The 25,126-nt window shown below is 33.5% G+C and overlaps 2 protein-coding genes across 2 annotated transcripts; both read left to right on the plus strand.

The window, feature by feature from the left end:
* The first annotated feature begins 11,609 nt into the window (after positions 1–11,609).
* LOC112513152 (probable LRR receptor-like serine/threonine-protein kinase At4g37250) lies at positions 11,610–15,475 on the plus strand. Its single transcript, XM_025119315.1, has 2 exons — positions 11,610–13,254; positions 14,732–15,475. The coding sequence occupies exons 1-2, from the start codon at positions 11,610–11,612 to the stop codon at positions 15,409–15,411; spliced, it is 2,325 nt and encodes a 774-aa protein (XP_024975083.1). The 3' UTR covers positions 15,412–15,475.
* Positions 15,476–17,868: 2,393 nt separating this feature from the next.
* Positions 17,869–22,972, plus strand: LOC112513153 (microtubule-associated protein RP/EB family member 1C-like). The gene is made up of 6 exons (XM_025119316.1): positions 17,869–17,985; positions 18,164–18,319; positions 18,764–18,870; positions 21,508–21,718; positions 21,877–21,990; positions 22,538–22,972. Exons 1-6 carry the CDS (start codon positions 17,878–17,880, stop codon positions 22,799–22,801), a joined length of 960 nt encoding a protein of 319 aa, XP_024975084.1. The 5' UTR covers positions 17,869–17,877; the 3' UTR covers positions 22,802–22,972.
* The last annotated feature ends 2,154 nt before the right edge of the window (positions 22,973–25,126 follow it).

Raw genomic sequence — 25,126 nt, forward strand, 5'->3', positions numbered from 1 at the left:
GTGTTTATTTGCAGTTAGTTACACGAATTCAGATATGAGATGAAATCGGATAGGGATGAACGGGTTTAAGAGTTTTTAAGAGTTTAAGAGTTTTAAGAGTTTTAAAAGTTTTTAAGAGTTTTAGTCAAATGCTTTATAATATAGTATAGATACTTCATGCATAGAAAATTGTTTTTAAGAATATTTGTCAAATACTTTATAATATAATATAAATATTGCGTTTTCTAAAACTTTTTCTACTTGTATGATAGCAAGAACTTTATTTTTTATGAAAAAAATGAAAATTGGACAAAGTTGTATTTTATTCATAATATATATATATATATATATATATATATAAATAATTAATTCATAATATATTTAATTTATTGATTATGCGATGAGCGTGGACACAGCGAAACAAGTCATGTTCTCTCGTTCTCTTCAAAGAACCAAACCCACCGAAAGTATACGTACCCTTTATCATATTTTATAACTCCCCTCTCAATTTAAAAATACACTTCAATTATATCTAAAAACTGGTTTAATAAGGTTGACGAGTATCATAAAATTAACAGTCATATTACCCGGGTAAGTGTTTACCGGAAAAATTCAAAACTATCAATTACTTATCGAGTAAGATTTTAGTCCACCAAAACGGTATCGTATGCAACAACTAACCTGGTAAGTGCTAACTGTGGTATAAGTCATCATCGTCACTTGCCGGGTAAGACTCTCAGTCTTTGCCTTCGCTCTTACCGGGTAAGATTATTGGTCATTGGGATATTGATTCGGTAAGATAATGTGACTTGTTAAGTGCTTATCCGGATAAGCGTTTGGTAAACGGCCACTTACATGGTAAGTAGCGGGGGATAGGACCCCGTTAAAAAAATGAAAATTTCTTACGGTTAAAAATGATTTTTTTACAACTTTTTATTTCTATCCCTCAAGTACATTTTTGCAACCGACTCCACAACACTGTAAATCAATCAGAAAAACCAAAAAAGTCTCTTCAATTCAAATAAAAAACCAAAAAGGCCTCTTGAATCAATAAAAAAGCCCCCGAAAAAGTCCTTTGAAATAGACAAAAACACTAAAAGATCTCTCGAAATCAACCAAAAAACTTTTAAAATCCTTCGAAACGGTGTGATTAAGCTAAAAGCACGTCGGATGACTTTGTGGGCCTTTAGTCTGTCTTAAAGATGTCCCCACTAGGCAAAAATTTTGGATCCGCCACTGATATGGAAGGTAAGCTCAAAACTATAGCGCACATGAAAATATTACTTATGCGACGTTTTATTTCACATAATGAAATATAATGACCATGTGTAAGGTTATTAGGAATCAGGATGAATATGTCAAATGAACTAAAATATGTCTGTTTGTTTCGCTGAATATAACTTTAAAATTGTAATAAAATATTGACAAGTGACGGAAAGTACCCTTGTTTACATTTCCATATTTTATTGTTTAAATTATAAATATTATATAATAAAAAAACTAATAATAATACTAATTCGTGGTGACGGTGGTGGTGGTGGTGGTAGCGACCACGACAACAATGTTGGCGGTAATAGCAATGGCAGATAAGATGGTGATAGTGATGGCAACGACGGTGGTAGTGCAAGGTTTGAGTCCCCACAACAACAGTGGCGGCTCAAATACTACACTGGTGGTGGTGTTGACAGCGACGACTAATTATCTATCGCTACGTTGTTCTCAAGGACTAGTATGACTCTCGTGACCAATAAACCATATTCGAATTTTTAAAAATTGATAAACAGATTAATAATGGCTATGAAAATCCAACAATCCATCATTTATTATTTTTATTTAGCTAATTAAATATATTAACCTTAAATGGCGGCATTTAAAAAATATTCACGATAATAATTTATATCGATTTCTTTTTATTTTAAAAATCACAACATAAATTATTTCGTAATTAATTGGGAGTTGGTGCCTCATCAAACTCATCAACGATCGATGACGTTTACAAACAACCATATTTATTTTGTTTGATCACCGCATGATATTAAACATTTCATTAACGGGGTGTTTGGGATTGTTTATAAAAATAATTTATTGACTTATTTCGGTGTGTCATCGGTAATAAGCATTTTTGAGTGTTTGGATAATCAACTTATACCGGTTTCAAACCGGTAATAAAGAGTTTTTAAAGAAGTTAAATCCTTTTGACTTATAATAAGTTGATAAATGTTTTTATAGAAAACATAAATTGTTTCAAATAAGTAATCCCAAACACCCTCTAATAACCAAAAAATTATTAAATTATATGTGATTTTTCATTTTTATAATTATTTTTTAAGGAAAAATCTACTTTTAAAATTACCGTGTTGGAAACCAATTAAAATAAATGAATTTTGTTTTAATTTTTATTTTGAAGAAAATTAATTCAAATATCAGGTCTTAAATAATAAGTTTTTGGATATTAATTTATCAGAATGGGTGTTTTAAAAGTTTTTTTATTAACCTGAATATCTAACTCGCTATACGAGCCGACAAATCTTAGGGCGACTATCTGCTTTGCAGATAGCCCGGAGTTATCGCATTTGAACTTCTGTAGCCACAAAGGGATTTTTATTCTTCTTTGGATTAGAGTTACACGAAAAATCAACCAACCTAACTCTAAAACTAAGTTGAATAACGCAACTCAATCTAAACCAGAAATTCATTGGTTTAAAATGTATATATGCTGATAAGAGTAGGGTTAGTCATGTGCTAAGGCATGTCAAATCAAACCAATTTGTGAACCCCGACAAGTTGTTTGTCCGTTATAAATCCTATTAATTCATGGTTTAGTCCAGTATAGTCCAACATATCCAAAACTATAAAATCCGTCATCGATCATGAGTCTTGCCTCTCGAATTGTTGATAGTCACAGATGGTTCATTTCTTTTATTATTATTCATAATATGAATTTTGATAATAAAAACATTACATTTGGATTACTGTAATATTTCTAGTTAATTACTGGTTAAATAATAACAACAAATAATTTATTTATTTTTGGTTTGAAATTTTTATGTTTATTTATAGTTGTCGTTCATTTGAAAACCCATAAAAACTGTGATAATTTTGAGAAGTGGTATATCATGTGCTATTTCACATGATATTTTTCTATATATAACATAGATTTAATGTATTGATTAACATATAAGTGTTTCACAACTATGAAACAAATATATGTTAGTTAGTATATTAAGTTACAACATTAGATGGAAAAAACTATGTAAAACAATATATATATATATATATATATATATATGTGTGTGTGTGTGTGTATATATATATATATAGTGAGGTGGATTACTTTGCAAACCACGTTATTTATACAAACCGTACAAACCTCATTCAACCAATCATAATTTTTCATTTTATTCATTTTTTTGTAATTATGAGAGGTTGATTAATTATTTTTATTGTGGAGGATGTTAATCATGGATATCATCATCTTCATTATTTTAAGTTTAGAGAAATACATGAAACAGTTTTATTAAAATTTCATAACCATATATGGAACAACTTCATAAAAAAAAAAGTATTATATGAAACAATTTCACAAGATTAAACAATTTCATGAAATTTTTTCATAAGATTAAACGATGAACTCGACGGATGAGGATGGTTTGTATGGTTGAGTAACACGGAACATGCCCTTGGGAGGGGAACAACTCGTGGTCTCTATCTACAGATCTTAGACGGCGGAGACCATCTAGCTATTCATTAAGAAATGTCTGAAACGCTTGCTTTAAGCTGCGTACAAAAACTCCGTACAAATTGGATGGTTTGCATTTGATCGCCCATATATAATTAATGATTAATTGAATCTTGATATGCAATAAACTAAAGAAAAGACTTTTGTAGTGATGGAAAAAGGGAAATTATTAGGTGGGGTTAGAGATGGGGGCAAACCTTTTTGACCAACTTGAGATTTTGGAATTTAATCATTTACACTTTTAAGCAGTGGAATTAAGTGACTACCCCCAATGTCCCATGTTACAACTTTTAATGCATAAGGTACAATCATTATTTTGTCCATGGGCATGGGTATTTATGGGAATTATTTGTCTTACAAACATCTACACATGCTTACAACGAGGATTCTATTACAAACATTGTCCTTATCAAAATTACGTTTTTTTATGAATCAGGTATTAATTAAGTTTACGTGATTTCGTTTTTGTTACAGGTCCGTCTCTAGTTTATAAAGGGGGTCGGGCCTTTGAATTAATTCAGTAGTTTCTTTCTTTCATGTTGGTGTTTAGGTATGGATTTGGGTTCATTTAGATTCGGTTTTGGTGTTTAGAGTTTCGATTTGGTGGTTAGATTTGGATTTGGGTTGATTGTTAATGATTAGGTTTAGATTTCGGTTGATTAAGGTTTGGATTTGGTATGTGTAGCCGAAGAAGATGATCGGAAAAAGAAAGTGTCTTGAGATGGATAAAAAGACCAAAATGTCAACCACTGAACTTGACTCCGAAGGTCAAAAGTACCAGGAGGTCCCAGGTTCAGATCCAAGAAGGAATAAAAATCTTCTTGTGGTCACAGAGGTTCAAATACGGTGACTCCGGGCTATCTGCAAAGCATGTGGTCGTTCTTGAATTAGTCGGCTCGCATAACGAGTTGGTGTGACAAACCAATCTATAAATTTTTTTTGAAAATTTATTGTATGTTAATGTTTGTCGGACATAATTTTTTATAGATATTATTTTTAATGATACGATCAATTTTAATATAAAATAATTAATTTTATATTTGTTTATCAAAAATATGTGAATTCTTTAATTTATTTGTATGTCGATTGAAGGGACTTGAGATGTAATAATTACACTCATTGCAATGCACTGACGACTTTGTGCGTATTTAATTTTTATATTTTTTATTAAAATGATATCCGATTTTTTGTTTATTAATGTAAGGGATAATATATATATTTATATAAAAGAGTAAAATTATAGATTTAGTAACCTTGGTTTGTTAATAATTACATTTTTTTTAATTAACCTGGATATTCAACCGGTTATACGAGCCGACTAATCTCAGGACGACCACTTGCTTTGCAGGTAGTCCGGAGTCACCGATTTGAACCTCCGTGACCACAAGGGGAATGTTGTTCATTCCTGGATTTGAACTTGTGACCTCCAGGCACTTTTGACATTTTGAGTCAAGCTCAAACCAACATGTAGCCTGTAGAAAAGTCTATTCCCTATTCTAATTGGTTGTTCTGTAGAATAATAGTGGAATTTATCTGCTATTTTTTTAATTTTCTCAAATAGACACTCTTTAATGGAATCAAATCAAGTATTAATCTTTGTTTAAAAATTTCGGTTGAAAATACCATTTTATACCTATTTGGACAAAAATTATTAGCCACGTACCAAATATGTATCGATTATTTTAAAGATATGATTAATGTTTAAATCTAAATATTTCATCTATCCCAAACTAAGTGTACATATTATATTGTTATTCTAATTTGTTTTAAAATACGTGTCCACCTTCAAACAGTAAGGGGACGTTTACCTAAATGTTTATCCGGTAAGCGCTTATCTTTAGGAGTCAACACTGTAATTTATTTTACCGGATAAGATTGTAATACATCAAATGGTACCGTATGCAACAAACTATTTTAGAACATAATGAGTAACAAACAAACTATTAAAAATTAAATATAAATAATTTTAAAAAAATTGACCTTTTTAATATGTATTTAAAATATACATAAAAAAGCTATTGCAAGTGCTATCAACAAACTTTTAGTGTGTGGTTTTCCAAAAGTTGGTCTCAAACTTTATACCCCTCTTTCTGGTCCCCAGAGATTAGGAATTTTTACTCAATAAATATATTTTATAATTGAAAAATGTTTTATAAAGTAATTATCATCAGTTATCGATGGTCATATTATGTAACACCATCATTCTTAAATAATATCTATTACAGTTTTATATTATATTTATACTGTCATTACAGGTATTAACTGAAATCATCGATTTTATTAAATATTTAGAAAGGTATTGTATCGTAAAGATGTAATTACAACCAAAATCAAATTGTATACATGCAGTATATATCCGAAACGTGTAACAGATATTGTTCGTATATAAGCATACATCACATTGTAAATCTCATGAACACTTACCTGATAATGTATATATGGTATATGCTCATGAGTTAGTACCTACACATGTAGAAAATATTATGCACTGAAGTTAATGGATAACCATTACATAATGACATTGACATGTTTAACCACACCAATTGTATCTGCAGTCGTTATTGAACTCCTGAAACTCACTGTTACCACTTTTTGCTTCAAGAACACTTCAAACTTCACTTTTCTCTTTCAAAACTCATTTTTTTTCACTCTTACTTCGCTTATAAGATGACGGGGATATATGACATAGTTCTAGGTTAACAAATGAGGCTCTCAATCCCACTGTAACCCGTTACGTATACAGCTGCTGGCTCCGACAGCCTTAAAACCCATTCACGTCAACTGAACATGTTTGAATTGTTTTCGGCAATCCCTCCTGTTTCATTTATCGAAAGGCTTCCAATATTTCGACATGGTATTGTTCACATGACAACATTTTACATATAAGGGAAAAAACACTACTTTAAGGTAAGTAGGAGGGGTACTTTAGGAAGTACAAACATATATGAAATAAAAGTCAATTGTATGATGAGATGGTCTTGTAACATATATTACAATGCATGTGTCACCACCTACCAAATATGCTATTCCCTACAATTTTCACATACTCATGATCAAAGTAGTTATTGTATGGGGGCATCTCCAAAATTTATTTGAAATGGAGAATTATAATTAAGATATTCAAAAACAAATATTTAATACTAATAGATTACATGCACTATAAATATATATATATATATATATATATATCGTTAAATGCAGGTTTACCAACCTGCTAAAATTTTATCTTACATACATCAACATCATAACTTACTTTTATATTTCCAGTGCATTATTTGGTTAGTGATGGAAATGGGGCGGATTTTTTTTGGGCAGGTAATGCATTCTCTGTTCCCGACCCTGACCCCGTTTAAGCCCCCATCCCCATCACCACCCTGATTATTCCCTGACGGGTTTAGGGAAAAGGAATCTCCGGCAGGTTTTGGGAACCTGTTAGGTACCTGTTTAGTTAAAAAAATGTAATTTAAAATTAAAATTATAATAAACCGTCACTACATTAATTGTCAATATTGAAAATCAAATATATTTGTCATTTAATACTAAATATTTACATATATGCATACATATATATATATATATCAATTTATACACACTATATACATATATTTAACAAAATGAATTAATCAGGGTCGGATTAGCGGCGGGTAATGTCATTCCCGACCCCGCCTCGACCCCGCCTCGACCCCTCTTCGGGTATAAAAATGAACCCCTGTCTCGTTACCCGTCAAAGTCGGGAATCCCGCTCCGTTAGGGTTGGATACTTGCTCCAACGAGTAAAATTTTCATATCTGGATTTGACTTGAATCTGACATAAAAAGGGTGCATATAGCATTACCTCAAAGTAAATTACATTTTTAGTCCTTGTGATGTGTTGAAAATTGATATTTTCATTCATGTGCTTTTGAAATTACGATTTTCATCTCTATAATGTATAAGACAAATGTATGCATTTTGATTCAGGTCGTATTCTATGGTTACGATTCTACCATATATGTCTTTTTCATTCCGTAGGTAATGTCTTTTTCATTCCTTTGTCTAAAGATTACTCTTTCGAGTAGATTCTCATATCATTCAAGTTGATGTGTTCTTAATGGCTCATTCCTGAGTCATCTACACTTTAACACTTTGATAAGCAACCAAAACGTCAATAATAATCAATTTAAAAAACATAGATGACAAATTCCTTTATCAGTAACTTGTTTAAGTGTACTTTCTCATATCATTCAAATTGACGTACATTTAGTGGCTCATTTCTTAGTCCAAGAGACTTTAACACTTTCAAAATAATCAACTCACCAATAAATGTTTTTTTGGCTTTATAAAACTTGAATGAAATAATGGAACATTGTTACTGCTAAACAACGTCCACTTCCCATCGGTTTAAGATCTCACACCAAAACTAATGAAATTAGCTACTCATTACATAATGTAAATCGTAAGAAATGTAAATAAAGAAAAATAAAAACATAAATATAAATAACTGAAAGTAAATGACTTGAATGTAAAGAACGAAAATAAAGTAAAGAACTAAAATTAAATGACAACTTTTAAACAAGATCACTTAAAAGTAAGATTTAAAGTAATATTGCTTCAAAAGTGGAGAGCTAAATTACTTAAGAACTAATTTAAATTGGAAGCCATGATTTAAAACAAAAACCCTTGCACTTCTATCTACTCACAAAATAGAGGGACCAAACAAGACAAAATAAAATTTAGGGTCAAAGTAATTAAAAAGTCAAATTAAAATTATTATAAAGCTTATTAGATTATTAGGTCAATCAAAAAAGATAATTAGCAGCCATGAATCTTTCAAAAGATCTTCGGTTCATGGTCTTCAAGCAACAAAACGTCTCCCTAACAACTTAGTTCATTAAGCACTTCAAAAAGCCGAAAACTACCATATCCATACTGTATGAATGCTACAACACCAAACAACTTGTGCACAAGTTCAAATTAGCTATTCGCTCGTGTAAAAACAAGTAAATCATACAATTAGATTCTTAAAAATAAAGTGGAAAATAAAGTAATAAAAATAACTCAAGATTGAGATAAAGGAAAATAAACCAGCTAAAAATTATAAAATAAGTACTTTATACATTAAATTCTCAATGTACATCAGTAACAAATATTGAGTTTCGGTGAGTGATCGGTTATATTTCACACCTTTAGACTAATGAAATTAGGCCACAAAGCAAGTATACAATACGGCCTAACGTCGTCTTTCCAAGTAATAAAGTGGTACAAGTACCGGATTATCGTCCACAGGGATTGTAGCCAAAGTTAGATTAGAGTCCAATAAAATAGATGATTTCAGATAACAATTTTGAAGACTTTTGTTTGATTTTAAGGTGATCCAAAACAAAATATAGAATATATAAAAGAAGCAAGGGTGTAAGACTTAAGGTGAGACCCAAACACAACTTCCAGCAGCCAATGCTATAGCAATGCTACAGCAAACAATGTTTCGAAACTAAGTTCCACCATCTATTTTGAAGGCATTCCTCTCGGACTTCACCATTTCACTATCTTATAGCTTTCCACTCATATCTCTATGTGGTGTCCGGACCGGGKATAGTGACACAATGGTGTTTTCAAAATATATGGATAAACAAATCTCTTTGTTAAAAATAACTCTCTCGAGTCGATTTCCATATCATTCGAGTTGGCGTGTTCTTGATAGTTCATCTTTGAATCTATCACACTTTGACACTTTTGAAGAGCGACCAACCCGTCGGGAGTTAMGTTTTGAAAAACATAAATGACAAGTCTCCTTGTCGGCAACTTTCTCAAGTCTACCTCTTATGTCATCCAAGTTGACGTGCTTAWTGATSGCTTATCTCTAAGTYCATCGCACTTTAACACTTTCAAGTGATCAACCCGTCAAGAAGTGTGCTTGGTTTTATAAAAACTCGAATGAAACAATGAAACGTCGTTTACGAAACACTTAGCTACTTTCGTTTGGTTTAAAAATCTTACATTTCCGTCTTACACCCAAGCTATAAAAGCTTAGCTACTCATAACGGAAAGTAAAAAAATAAATGACAAAAAATAAAGACATAAACGTAAATTGCATAAAGTAAATAACGAGAAAATAAATGACGAGAAAATAAATGACGGGAATGTAAATGACGAGAATGTAAATAACGGAAATGTAAATGACGAGAATGTAAATAACGAGAAAATAAAAGACGAGAATGTAAATGACGGAAAATAAAAGACGAGAATGTAAATGAAGAAAAAGATGAAGAACTTCAAGAGCTTAATTAAAACCACCCTTGGAGAGGGTTTACAATACTAGCAAATGGAATGGATAAAAGTGGGAGTAATTGATGGTTTAGAAGGCACCCCAAGCCTTTTTTTTATACTTAAAATGAGTCACTAGAAGACAAAAATAAAAGACTTAGAGGCTAAGTATCCAAAAGCTAGTTACAAAGTACAATTAAAGGAACTAGAAAATACATATTCCTAACAAGACTTTTAATCTCAGATTCCAACAATTTCCAACTGTCTTCCATGAATACAAAAAGGCAACGTCTTAATCATTAATCCCTCCAAAAAGTTGCGCATGTATCAGATCGATGCTGCTCCAATGCTGTAGCATCTGTTAGTTTCACAAAAACTATCTATTAGCTTCATCCAAGCATACTAACAAGTCAACCACAATATTTAGCTATAATAACAAATGTATAAATAAATAAATAAAAATGACTCAAAGTGAGAATGAAAAGAAATTATTATAACTAGAAAGACGTAAAAAGAGTGATTTATGTGTTAAATTCTCAACACATATCAGTGAGAATGAAAGTTATGGTGAGAAGGATAACAAAGGATCTCCATTAGTGAATTAATCCTAATTGAATATCAATAATAATGAGATGCACCTAGATGTATTGGATCAATTTCATATCAAGCGCAATTAATGGAGTGAGTGTGAGATTAAAAATGATGAAAAGTTCAGATCCCTTATGTTTCTCGCTTTAACTCATATTCTCACACGATTCTTCATCGGAGTAACAACATATAAAACATCTCCAACAGCTACGCTAAAATAAAGATCTTGGAGATCTATGATATATTTTTGCTCCAAAACCTATGTTATAATGTATGCTAAAATAGAAAAAGTAAGAAATGATAGAAATCTCCATTTTTTTAAAAATATCCAAAACTTCATATTTAAGAAAAAATTAATATTTTATTATTTTACTAATAGAAGACACCGAAATTAAGTATCTGGAAAAGAGAATTGCTATATAAGAGTAGTTGTTAGAATTTGATGTATTTTCTTAGAAAAATTATATCATGTTAGATATATATATATATATAGAGAGAGAGAGAGAGAGAGAGAGATGTTCAAATGAAAATCAATTTTCGGTTGTGAACCGGGAGACAAAGAGGAGCACGACAAGTGTTTTCGGCGTCCACAATTCAATGTGAATAACGAATGTGAAGTTCATGAATATTCATGATGAATGATACAACATTCGTGATGAATAATATACAATTATGATCCATGTTAAACTGATTCACTATTACGATGAATAATACACATTCATCTTAAATAATACATTATTCATGATTAATAACTCGTAAATATGTGAGACACGTGTCGTACTCTCTTTTTATCTCTCGATCCGCAACCTAAAATCAGTTATTATTTAAACCTGCTCCTGCATACCATTTAGAACCTTAGCTTAAATGCAGCGAATATCATCTTCTTATACAATTGCCAAAAAGGTGTCAACTCAAAAGTATATTTGCTTCTCTCTCTCTCTTACTTAACTCACCTTCACATGGCATTCTGCTTCTACTCGGTGTCATAAATCGCACGCCCCCCTTCCCCTTTTTTCATAACCACCACCGGAGATGCGCCATTGCTGCTCTCTCAACCACCATGACCAACCTCCATTTATGCTTCATGAACCTTCCATTTCTTCTTCTTTTCTTTCTTCATCCATCTTCTGCCCTCACCATTGATGGCATCGTCTTGCTTTCTTTCAAATACTCTGTTTTAGACGATCCTTTGGGTGTTTTAGACACCTGGAGCTACTCCCATGAGACTCCATGTTCATGGAACGGCGTCGTCTGTGGGTTCTCCGACAACCGTGTCACCGGATTATCGCTTCCCAATTCGGAACTCGTCGCCTCCATTCCCGCCAATCTGGGTTTGATTGAACACCTTCGAGAATTAAACTTATCTAATAATTCGATCAATGGGTCCATCCCTTTGTCATTGTATAATGCACCGGAGCTCGAGTCTCTTGATTTTTCCAATAATTTGATCTCCGGCGAGCTTTTTGGGTTCGTCGGGGCATGGCGAAGTCTCCGGGTTCTTAACGTCTCCGGTAACTCGTTAACGGGAAAGCTGCCGGAGAATCTTGCACTGCTTGCTAACTTAACGGTGGTTTCGTTGAAGGGTAATTACTTTTCCGGCGAGCTCGTAAGTGGGTTTGGTTCTGTCAAAATTCTAGATCTATCGAGCAATTTCATCAATGGGTCGTTACCTAAAGAGTTAGGCAGCGGTGATCTTGATTACTTCAATGTTTCACACAACAATATTTCCGGCGAGATTCCGCCGGAATTCGCGAACAAACTTCGAACAAATGTGACGATTGATTTGTCATTCAACAATCTGGCCGGAGCAATTCCGGAATCTAGCGTTTTCTTCAACCAAAACGAGAGACAGTTCGCCGGAAATCCGGAACTTTGCGGGAAGCCATTGGAGAACCTCTGTTTAGTCCCTTCTTCTGTTTCCCCTCTACCCAACGTCTCTTCCGGCAGCACAACATTCCCTCCGGCGATCGCCGGTATCCCAGAAACCATTCCCTCTTCTCCTTCAAGCAATTCACCAAACACCTCAGATGCATCTTCAAAAACCAAGTTTAAAACCACCACAATCATCGGAATCGTACTCGGAGACATCGCCATCGTCACAATTCTCGCCCTCATTTTCATTTACGTACTGAGAAAACGAAAAGGGGTTACATCAACTCATCGAAATCACGAAAAAGATTCGAATTCAAATAAGGAATACGACTGGGCTTCATCGTCCGATGAAGAACACAAATGGTTACGATCATGGGCGTGTTTGATGAAGAGAAAAAGCACCGAAGGAGAAGAATCATTGGCCGAAACTTCAAGCTCCGAATGCTCGGAAACAGAAATCCCGCAACCGGAAAGGTCAAAACCCGACAACCCGGCAAGAAAAGAAGCAGATAAAAAAGGGTTGGTGACGGTTGACGGTGGCGGGAAAGAGCTTGAGCTTGAGACGCTATTAAGAGCGTCAGCATATATACTCGGCGCCACTGGGTCGAGTATAATTTACAAAGCGATTTTGGAAGACGGTACGGCTTTGGCGGTGAGACGAATCGGTGAAAATGGGTTGGAGCGGTTCAAGGATTTCGAGAACCAGGTTCGGGTCATTGCAAAGCTGGTGCACCCGAACCTGGTTCGGATCCGAGGATTTTATTGGGGTGCGGATGAGAAGCTTGTTATCTACGATTACGTTCCCTATGGCAGCTTAGCCAATGCACGTTACAGTGAGTCATCTTTTCTCTCTCTCTTTTTTTTCCCAATTTGCTAAAAATTATTTTACATTTTTATTAAAAATTATTTTACATTTTTACTGAAAAATTAAATTTTTTTTGAAAAATACCATCGGGTACTTATAATATTTGATATATATGGTAAAATTGATGGTTATTTAATGAATCAAAACGGGTCAATTTTGTTAGAATTGATCAGCCGAGTCGAGTCAGGACCGACTGACTTATTATTTAGTAGCTATTTCATTGGGTAGTAAAACAAAAAAATAAGGTCTGTTTGTTAGTAGCTTATTGAGCTTTAAGAGACTTACAATTTATTTGATCAATTATATATGATTTTTTGGTAATGACTAATATATATTTCCAATAAAAAAAAACACATTATTTCCATCTAAAAAACTCTTCCAAACAAAAATAATTATCAATTTATACAGATAGATTAATCAATAAGATATATGTATTAATACATGACTTAATGAAAAACCGACAAAATAGTTAATATATACGAATATAAGAAGTTAGTGTTAAATTAATAATCCAAATTATTTGAATAAAAGCGATTTAAGAGATTATAAATGTTTGGTCCTTTTCAATTTTAGTTATTTTTATTAATTTTATTTCATTAATATAATATAACTTAAATTTATTCATTTTTATATAATTTCTTTGAATTTATTTCCTTCTATTTCTGATTATAAGATATTAACTTAAGGACCGTTTACCAAACACTTACCTGATAAGCATCTAGCGGTAACATTCAACACTATCATTTACTTACCAAATAAAATTTTAGTCGACAAAAAATGGCTTTCTATGCAAGAATTTACCCGGTAAGAGCTGACTGTGGTAAGAGTCACTGCCCTCACTTACCGGTTAAAACTATAGGTCCTTGTCTCACACTTACCGGGTAAGATTCATGTTTATTTACATATTCATCTGATAAGATAATGTTACTTGGTAAACATTTACCCAATTAAGCATTTGGTAAACGATCCCTTATATTATTATGCAAATTTTGGAATTTATTTGTAATTATTTTATGAAAATTAAGATTTGGAGAATATAAATCCTCATTATTCTAATCAGATTTAAACTAAAATATTAGTCATTATTATATATTTTCTCTAAATTCCCCCACACACTAAAGTCTACACGCACATGCGCAATGTAGCAATCCAACATTACTATTGCTAAAATGAGCTGTTGACGGGGACCGAGGGTGGAGTAGTTGTAACTAAACCCTTGGCTTTATTAATGCACTGCCTCATGCACCACAAGTCAACTGTCACCTAGCGAGTGTTCTCATTAGTTACCTCTGGCCCATGGCGTATAATAGCAATAAAGATAGTGGGTCCACAAAAAAATTCCTTTTTAAAATAATTAAATAATTTATTTGTATCAAAATTAAACGTTATATTTATGTTACCGGCTTAAATAAGTAACATGCTTTCTTGACTTGTACTTTCGCTAGGGAAAGTGGGATCTTCGCCTTGCCCGCTACCTTGGGAAATGCGGCTCAAGATAGCGAGTGGCACTGCCCGTGGACTATTGTACATCCATGAGAAAAAGCAAGTGCACGGAAATCTGAAGCCTAGTAACATTTTATTAGGATCTGATATGGAGCCCAAGATTGGAGATTTCGGGCTCGAGAGACTGGTGGTAGGCGATCAGAGTTGTAAAGTGGGTGGATCAACTCGAAACTTTGGCAGCAAGAGGTCGAATGCCTCTCGAGACAGCTTCCCTGACATCATGATTGGGTCAAACCCAAGCCCTAGCCCAAGTGCGATGGGCTGCATTTCTCCATATTACGCTCCAGAGTCACTAAGAAGTCTGAAGCCGAACCCAAAGTGGGATGTGTACTCGTACGGTGTGGTGTTGCTTGAACTGCTAACAGGAAAGGTTATAGTGTCTGACGAGTTTGGGCCTGCGAGCATGACGTGGAGCTCCACGTTGGAAGTGGAAGAGAAGAAAAAGGTGTTACGGATGGTGGATGTGGCGATCCGGGGCGACATGGAGGGTAAGGAAGAGGCATTGTTAGCACTGTTAAGAGTAGCTTATAGTTGTATATCATCGGTCCCACAAAAGAGACCCTCTATGAAAGAGGTGTTATCTGCTCTCGACAAATTCCCTACTGCATTTTCGTATTATTGAAAGAAAGGGAAAATTGTAAAAAGTGATGTGTATTTATGGTTAGAAATTGACAAGTAAATGGTTGTTTCAATCTAAATTTTTTTTTAATAAAAAATCATGTATGTCTATAAATTGTAAGAAATATATGATAAAATAACTTGACTTTTTCTAATAATCGCTTGTTAATTTGATCAATGCATGTAAAATGAAGGTGGAAAAGTGCACAAAAGGCCAACAACACGTGTCATGTTCTCGTTGGTGATTTCTACCACTTAAAATTTATTAAAAAATTAAGAATTAAATTTAAAATTCCGTATTATTGAAACATGGTTAAAAATATGTTTATAAACATACTGATAATATATAGGGCAGGAGGTTTGCTGCTATATGTCATCACATGTTGAAAAATGTCGTAACTTTGTTGTGGCTCCTAAGATTTAACACTTGATCTCGTAACCTAATTATGCTTCATTTTGGGTTCAAATCTACAATCTACAAACGTGTTTCTTTACCGAAACTGTTGGACAAGTTTTGGCAAGCAAATCACGTTGGAAACTTTTTGAGTTACGACGAAAAGAACAAAAAAGCAGCAGATAGGCCGTATCTTCGGGTTTGATCCTTGGTCGACATGTGAATCCCCTTGAAGAAGTCGAAAAAAGTGAAGAAACCGGGAAGCGATTGGATTACATGTTCCTTCCAATGTGAAAAATTGACGTCTTTCTGCTTTATTTGTGGCTTAATTCGTCACATTGATCGGCACTGTGAGTTAGTGACTTTTCTAGCCTTAACACTCCTTAGAATGGCTGTTGAATCCGGGCTTCAACGAGTGATTTTTGAGACAGATGCATACAACTCTTACCCGGTAAGTGAGAGCGACGACTCTTACCATGGTTAGCACTTACCGGGTAAATTGTTGCATACAACTCTGTTTTGGTGGACTAAAATCTTATCCGGAAAGTAAGTGATAGTGTTGAATTTTGCCGGTAAAAACTTACTCGGGTAAGCGTTTGGTAAATGACCCTTAAAAAAATATATTATTATTATATAAGAAGTCTTTTTTTTTAGAATGTTTTAATTCGTGAGATTTAATTTAAACTATAAAAAGTTAATTGAAAAATGAAATAAAGTATAAGAGGTTGTTTACTAAACACATGCTTGATAAGTGCTTACCGGATAAATTTCTTCATCAAATGAACATGACAAGGGCCAAGAATCTTACCGGGTAAGAGCGATGAGAAGGATGTAGAGTCTTACTCGGTAAGTGAATATGATGACTCTTACCCGGGTAAGTGCTTACCCGGTAAGTTGTTGCATTCACATACGTTTTGATATACTAAAATCTTACGCATCAAGGTAAATTATAATGTTGACTCCTATAGATAAGCATTTATCGGGTAAACAACCCCTAAATTAAAAATCTCTCTCCTCTCCACTTTTCTATCTTTTTTCTCTCTCCACTTTTCTATCTTTTTTTACTTATATCTTTTATATCACCATAACATACATTCTGAACAATTTTTTAGAAATATTATTATATTTTGTAAATATATTTTAAATCTACGAGATCTGGTATAGATTGTGAACACCATCTAAATCAATAAAGTTAAATCTAAACTTATAACTTGTGGATACCATGTGAACTTTGTGAATATGAACCCCCTACTAAAATATTCTTAAGTTTGTTTACATTGTATTCACGATGTATACACATTGAAAACGAATTGAAAATATCTAAGGGATCGTTTACTAAATGTTTAACGAGTAAACATTTACTGGATTGGTCGGGTAAGAGTTTAGTCCACGAAAACGACATCGTATGCAAAAATTTATCCGGTAAACACTAATAATGGTAAGAGTCATTACATTCACTTACCGTGTAAGGGGCTGTTTACCTAAATGCTTAGTCGGTAAGTGCTTAACATTAGGAGTCAACACTATAATTTATTTTATTGGGTAAGATTGTAATACATCAAAACGTATTTTATACAACAATTTACCTGGTAAGCGTTTTCCCGGGTAAGAGTCGTCACCCTCACTTACTTACCGGGTAAGACTCTCCATCCTTATCATCGTTCTTACCGGGTAAGATTCTTAGTCTCTGCCATGTTCATCCCGTGAAGAAAATTACCCGGTAAATACTTATCGGGTAAGCGTTTAGTAAACGACCCTAACACTTTTGGTGTTGTCTCGCTCTTGCCGGGTAAATTGTTGGTATAATTAATGATGAGATATTTTAAAATAAAAATTCATTTTACCCTTAACTCCTTTGTCTGCTATTTTATAATCAAATTACAATTACGATGATAAATGCGGTTTTCAGATGTATTTGAATATTTTATAGCCGTTGGCGGAAAAACACGCCCTTTTGATTTCTGTAAAAGCCCTACTACAAGATCCCGCTTTCATTTCTTCTCATTTCAAACCAAACTCCATTTTCTCTCTCTACAGGAGCTGCTTGCTTTCTCTCTCGATTCAGAGTAATCAGAAATGGCAACAAATATCGGAATGATGGATTCTGCTTACTTTGTCGGTCGATCTGAGATCTTAGCCTGGATCAACAGCACTCTCCGACTCAATCTCTCCAAAGTCGAAGAGGTGCGTTTTTCCCCAAAATTTTTAACCCTAAATCTATCTGCTCTTTGATTGCTGTTTTTCTTTTTGGTGCCAGAACTGGAATTGGGATTTACTTTAGTTACTTATGTCTATAGCATTGAGTATATGTATAAGAATTGACTTTAACCGGAGTTATTTCGATGGATCTGATTCGATGTAGGCATGTTCTGGTGCTGTTCATTGTCAGCTCATGGATGCATCACATCCTGGTATGGTGCCTATGCACAAGGTCAATTTCGATGCCAAGACGGAATACGACATGATTCAGAACTACAAGGTTCTTCAAGATGTTTTCAACAAACTCAAGATCACCAAGGTTTTGTTAATATTTCCTGATTTAAAAGTAATTCGTTTGAATTTGTCTAACTGCGGTTGTGTACGTCTTAGGAATTTGTTTTGATAAACCATATAATACATGTGTTTTAGACATTGTGATGTGAATTCTTTTCAGATGTCAAAATTTTAATTTCAGCATTAGGATCAATGAATTGGTTTTCTGATGGTACTATGTAATCTCATTGTATACTAGCCATTGTTAGAACACTAAAACATTATGCTAGAAGGAGCCATGGCTAGATTGCTTACGTAGGGTTATTTTGCCAATAAACTACAAGCACCATGGTTTGATTGCTTACTTTGGCTTACTTTAACTTTTTTTCTGCACTCTAGCAATAACAATGGTTAGTTTATAGTAAGACTTCATATATAATGGTTAGAAATTTCTTTCACCTGTTTACAAATTTAGCATGTATGGTTGCAGCACATTGAGGTGAGCAAGCTGGTGAAAGGAAGACCACTGGATAATCTTGAATTCATGCAATGGATGAAACGATACTGTGATTCTGTTAGCGGAGGCGGTCATCAAAAGTAACTTCTTGACTTGTTCCTTAGCAATTCATGTTTTATTTAAGTGTGCCTATACTTAAATGATTTTAATGTTCAAATAGGATGCCTATTCACCTCAATGAGACATGCCTGGCCCTTGAAGAGATATTTGTGCCTCAATGAACTTGTGACATAGCTTGAGTTTAGGGATCCTTAACATTATTAGAATCATAGCCATTTGGCCCCTAGGATTTTTAGCTTTAAGCAAAGTTGTTAAAGGCTCAAGACTTGGGCGCAACGGGGTCCTGGGGCCTAGGCGTGAGGCGCGGCCCTTAGGAATGTGAGGCACATCTTATGAAAAAAGTATATATATATATATACACACACAGTTATACACAACTCAAATATGTAGCAAGTACTCTAGTGCCACAACCAACAATACTTCGATTGAGGCAGAAGGAGAGGGGTTTAAAGCGTGAGCCATGAGGGAGAAGTTTTGAGGGAGAAGTTTTAAGGTCTAGGTATTTATAGAGAGGGGCTTGAAGTTATAAGAACCGGGTATTTGATATTAGGGTGTGACTTATGTCATCTATTAACTCTTTTTCTAAGAATCATAGGATATAAGATGAGAAAACTTATTTAACATGGTGTTTGACTTGGTATTTAATAACTTCTTATGAGGTACGCCTAGGCTCTATGCTCTTAATTGCGGTGCAATAGCGGATATTGGACCTGAGCAAAATATCGGTGGTCAAAAATAGAGGTGTAAATAGTGCTGCTGCTAATATTAGTGCAATTTACGGCAATTTGACTGATATTTAGGGTCAAATTGTGGTCCGCAATAGCGCTATTTAGTTTGGTTTTCTTTTGGGCTTTATTTTTGAGCCTTTGACTTGGGCAGTTGGGCTTTTTATTTTGATTTGGGCTATGTTTTAATTTTAATCCGTTAACATAAAAGTATAACAATTAACAGCAACTTTCTTTCTATAACAACCCAAGTTGGAACTTGGAAGGAAGTCGTAGGCTTTTCCACGTTCGACAGCCTCTTCCACTCTTGGAAGGAAGTCGTTTATGAACACTTTTCCTATTTTGTTTTGTGAAACTTTATTTAAGTTGATAATTTGATGTTAAAACTATATTTTTTATTAATGCATATGCTTAGTTTATGTATGCATGCATATATATTATATATATATATATATATATATATATATATATATATATAATTCTAAGCAATATTATATGAACCGCCATTTTTGGACCGCTATATGAGTGCTATAACCGCTATTTCAAGTATCAGCCGTGACCGCTATTTTATATTTTGACCACTATAACAATATAGCCTAGGCCCATAAGGTGCCTCAGCCGTGACGCAGGGTAGTAAGCCTCGTGAATACGCCTAGCCTCGACTTTAAAAAATCTCAAGACTTTGCCTCAGAGCCTAGGTGTGCCTTTAACAACTATGGCTTTAAGGAAGTCATAAACATTTGCCATGATTGGCAGTATCTTTATTCAAAGACCTTATTATCTACACCAATTATGTGGGGTTCGATTTCTGGCAACGACTGGATAGCAACCGAGGTGTTGCCAGAAAGCTCCTCTCCTGTTTGGTGTTGCAATTAATGGGACTATGTACATTTTTACTTGGGTTTTGACCCAAAGGAAACACGGCAAAATGTTGATCACCTAGATTGCAACAGAAGAGATCATTAGGAGGGATTCTAAGAATGTTCTGAAGGTAGTTAGTTTACTACTTTGAACAAATCAAAATCATCCCCCCAAACCAGAAATAAGCAACAAAAAAGCACACATATTTTAGTGTGGAACCCGTCAAGACTACTGACTAGGGTAGAAATCACGGAACCTGCTTAAAAGTCCATTACCGCCAATAAGAAAGCAATACAAAAGTCTTCTCTAGATAAAACTAGAGCACACAACAATCATCATATTCTTGGAACACAACATCAAGAAGTATGGAATCAAACCAAAGCAAAAAAAAAAAGATTACCATGCAAAAATTGTTCTTTTTCAAACAGCAAAAACACAATCTTCGGACCTCTAAAACCGGTTTCCACCGTCGAGAATGTAAATACAGATGTCTCTACATTCTCAATGGTGGAGATCAATTTTGGAGGTTTGGAGGTCGTGCTTTTGCTGTTCAACAGGGAGCATATTTTTGGGTGATATCTCGTCTACTTCATTTTAGTTTGATTCCATACTACTTGATGCATTTTGTGGGGATTTACCTTAAAGTTCTTTTTTTTTGTTTAGACACGTTTGGAAGTATTCAAGTATCACTGATATCTTCTAGATGGTTCCACTATACTGATACACACATTTTCTAGAAGCCATGGAGGTCTCCTTTAGTTTACACAAAGAAGTTTAGTATCTTAGCGGTGGGTTGGAGCACACATGACCTCCACTTTAGTGTTTTAGTGGTGGGTTGGAGATGCCAAAACTATTATTTTGATGAACGAGCTTTTAACAACTCGTTGAGCTTCATGTCGAATTGACATTTTTCGACAAATTAACGTAATCTAAGAGCGAAAGGATGGCAATCTCTAGAAACAGGGAACTAAAGTAACTACTCTACTATGCATCTGTTCACTATTCTATATCTAATACGCAGTTGGGATTTTATTTGCATATATGATTTACTTGTTAAACTCTACATTGCAGTTACAATCCTCAGGAGAGAAGAGAAGCTTGCAAAGGTGGGAAAGATGTGAGCAAGAAATTCGCACCATCACAACCGACTCGGGGTTCCACGGCTGCACCTAGAACTCATAATTCTCGAAAACCCGATGCACCCTCTGTCAACTCAACAGCCCCTCCTGCCAAAAACGCTAAACCCGCTTCAACCGTAGACACATCTGCATACGATCAACAGGTACCAGAAGTACAAAAAAAAATTATAACTGTGATCCAAATTACATAAACTAACTTAAAATAAACAGCTTTCTCTACTCTTTGGGATGGAGTTTTGGTGGGATATACTGAGTTCATTTTGTTTGGTTTTAAGTAGCTTACATTGTGATCATTATGCAGATAACTGAACTGAAACTAACAATGGATAGCCTCGAGAAAGAAAGGGATTTCTACTTTGCGAAGCTGAGAGACATTGAAATCCTGTGCCAACTTCCCTCCATCTCAAGTTTGCGGGTATGTTTTCATCGACTCGCTTTATAAGCGGTCGCTATACGGTCCATTTTCCTCGATATATGTTGGAAACCTATTCTTTCAAAAAAAGGGCTTTTTTTTTTATTAACCTGGATATCCAACCCGTTATGTGAGCCGACTAATCCCAGGGCGACCACCTGCTTTGCAAATTTCCCGGAGTCACCGCATTTGAACCTCCGTGGCCACAAGGGGATTTTTGTTCCTCCTTGGATTTGAACCCGGGACCTCTTGGTACTTTTGACCTTTGGAGCCAAGCTCAAACCAATCAGGCATCATCCTTGTGGTTAAAAAAAGGGCTCTTTTGAGGTTAACATAACGGGTTTCACATATTCTCACATGATACATGAGTCAGGTCTATCACAATTTGTGCCCAAGAGTTATATGGCACCATGTCTGCTAGAGTTGGATCATTTCTTTTAAATATATATTAAAACCTTCATTTTGCTTTTTTTTTTTATAGTTTCAGATACTTTCACACAAAACATATGTTTTTTATAGGTTGGCTTAATAAGTTGTGCATATTTTATAGGCCATTGAAGCCATAAAAAGGATCTTGTATGCTGCTGAAGAGGATGCGACGACCGTTGAAGAAGCCCAAGCCATGATTCTCAAGCAAGGAAATCCGATATCTGAAGAAGAAGAAGAAGAGCAGTCGAAATCAGATTCACAGAAGAGGAAAAACATGGTGAATGCCGAAGTTGATGTAGCCGCGAACACAGCATTGTCTCCTAGGCGAAGGGTCTCGGATGCTTCCGATGTCCATTCTAGCGGTTCGCCTCTTATATCCTACTGATGATCATCATCATCTAGAATCATCTAGAACTAGAAGTGATTCAGTGATTAGACGACAACGTATTCGAGATGTTCCCATCTCCTGGTGTTGTCGATTTCGGAAAGGTATATGAGAGCACACATTGAGCGTTATTTTAGATACTGATTGTATCTCAAAATGTAAAAACATTGTGATGATTTGGTAATCCGTATTGAGCGTTATTTTAGACTTGCAATTTTAAAAATACGTAGTTATTATACTTTTTAATCAACTAATTTACACATTTTCGTCTTATTTTTCTTAAAAAATGTCATTGAAATATTGGTTGTTATTTTATAATTTGTGAATTTAATCTGTATCCATTTAAATTGATAGTAATTGTGCCCCCTACATTCTAAGGAACAACTTAACCACACAAACCCATAACCATTCTCACAAACATTTCTTCAAAACCCAATTTCCATTTATTTATTTATTTATTTATTTTATGAAATTTATGGTGCAGAAACAAAACCCAGAAAAATTATGAAGGCATCAACACCCAATCTGGTAATACTTTCTTTGAATTTTCTTTTTTTTTATTTATTTTTAAATTAACAAATCAAATTCTGGTTTTTTGGATATCAGAAACAAAATGAAACGCAAACAGATAAGATGGAACACATGATGCCGGCCGGACAAACCCAACGGGTGGTGGAGGTTCAGCAACAGCAACCTCAGCCACCACCACCCACCGCCGCCGCTCCTATTGCCAAAGGTAGCAACACCAGTGGGGCTATTTTGGTAAATGCCGCTAACTCTGTTTCATCTGCCCTTAACAATGCAAGGGAGGTTATTTATAAAGATTAGTCATGTTTCTGTTAAATTCATTTCATTTTCTGTTATTCAATATTCTTAATTGTACAGTTTTACCCCTCATTTTTGTTTCTTTTTAATGCTATTTTGTATTTTGAAATTGCCAAATTAGGGTTCAGATTGGTATCAATTTTTGTGGTTTTATGTGTGTAAATTTCGAGTTTGAATTTGAGAATTTCGTTCGGTTTTTGATAGGGCAAATTTGATGAAAAAACGATTGTTCGTTTCAGTTATTTGGAGGATGTTGATATTGTTTCTGTGATTACGATGATAACACGTTCTAAAAATGAAAAAGATAATTTATCCATCGACTTAATCGCATCAAAACAAATAGAGTTAAAATTATGGTTGAAACTTTAAGAGCTCTTGTTTGTCTATCACATCCCAGAATAAATGTATATCTATACTATATTATAAAATATTTAATAAAAATTCTTAAAAATTATTTTTTATGTATGAAGTAATGTTGGTTAATGCATATTACTTAAAATTCAAAATTACAAGTAAATTATGCGTAAGTACAACTTATTAAATTATATGTTTGAATTCGTGTAACTAACTGTAGATAAATATAATCAAATACAATATAAAATTCTTATTTTAAATATAAAATCTGAAATCTAGTTAGGATAATTATCGAGTTCTAACAGAATAGTTAGTTATTATTTTCATAAAAATTATATTATTAAACCAAAAATAAATTATTTCGTCATTAAACCTAAATTAAATTATAATAAAAGAATTAAATTTAAAGAAATTATACAAAAAAATGAGAACTTTTATATATGTTTTTTTATTTTTATAATATCTTCGAATTTATATATTTTATTAAGAAAAACAATATTATTTGTTCAAACCACATAAATTCGTATTATAACATCGACAGAGACCAAAAAAATAAAATGAAACATAGAAATTGAGATATATCTCGCTCCACAAGTACCCTTCTAGTAATATAAAAATATATAATTTTTACACCTTTTGATTAATTGAATTGAAAATTTTATTCAATTTTTTAATATTTTATGTAATATAATTAAAATTGAAGTTGTAAATTTGATAAATTATAATTATTTGTTTTGAAAAATAGATAATTAAATAAAATTATAAATAATAAAATAATTAGTTTGAAACCAAGAAGAGACGTAAAATAAAATTTTAAAAGAATTTGTTATAGAAGAAAGAGTTAAGTTATAAATCTATACTTATCTAAACTATATTATAAAATATTTGACAAAAACTCTTAAAAACTACTTTTTATGCATAAAGTACTGTTTATTAATGCATATTACTTAAAACTAAATATTACAAGTAGATTATGCGTAAGTACAACTTATTAAAGTTTCATATCTGAATTCGTGTAACTAACAGCAGATAAACATAATCAAATACAGAATAAGCATCTCATTTTAAATATAAAAAATCTAAAATATAATTAGGATAATCATTGAGTTCTAACATAATACTTAATTATTATCTTTATAAAATGTT

Source organism: Cynara cardunculus, assembly GCF_001531365.2.
Source record: "Cynara cardunculus var. scolymus isolate 2C chromosome LG 5, CcrdV1, whole genome shotgun sequence".
Taxonomy (NCBI): domain Eukaryota; kingdom Viridiplantae; phylum Streptophyta; class Magnoliopsida; order Asterales; family Asteraceae; genus Cynara; species Cynara cardunculus.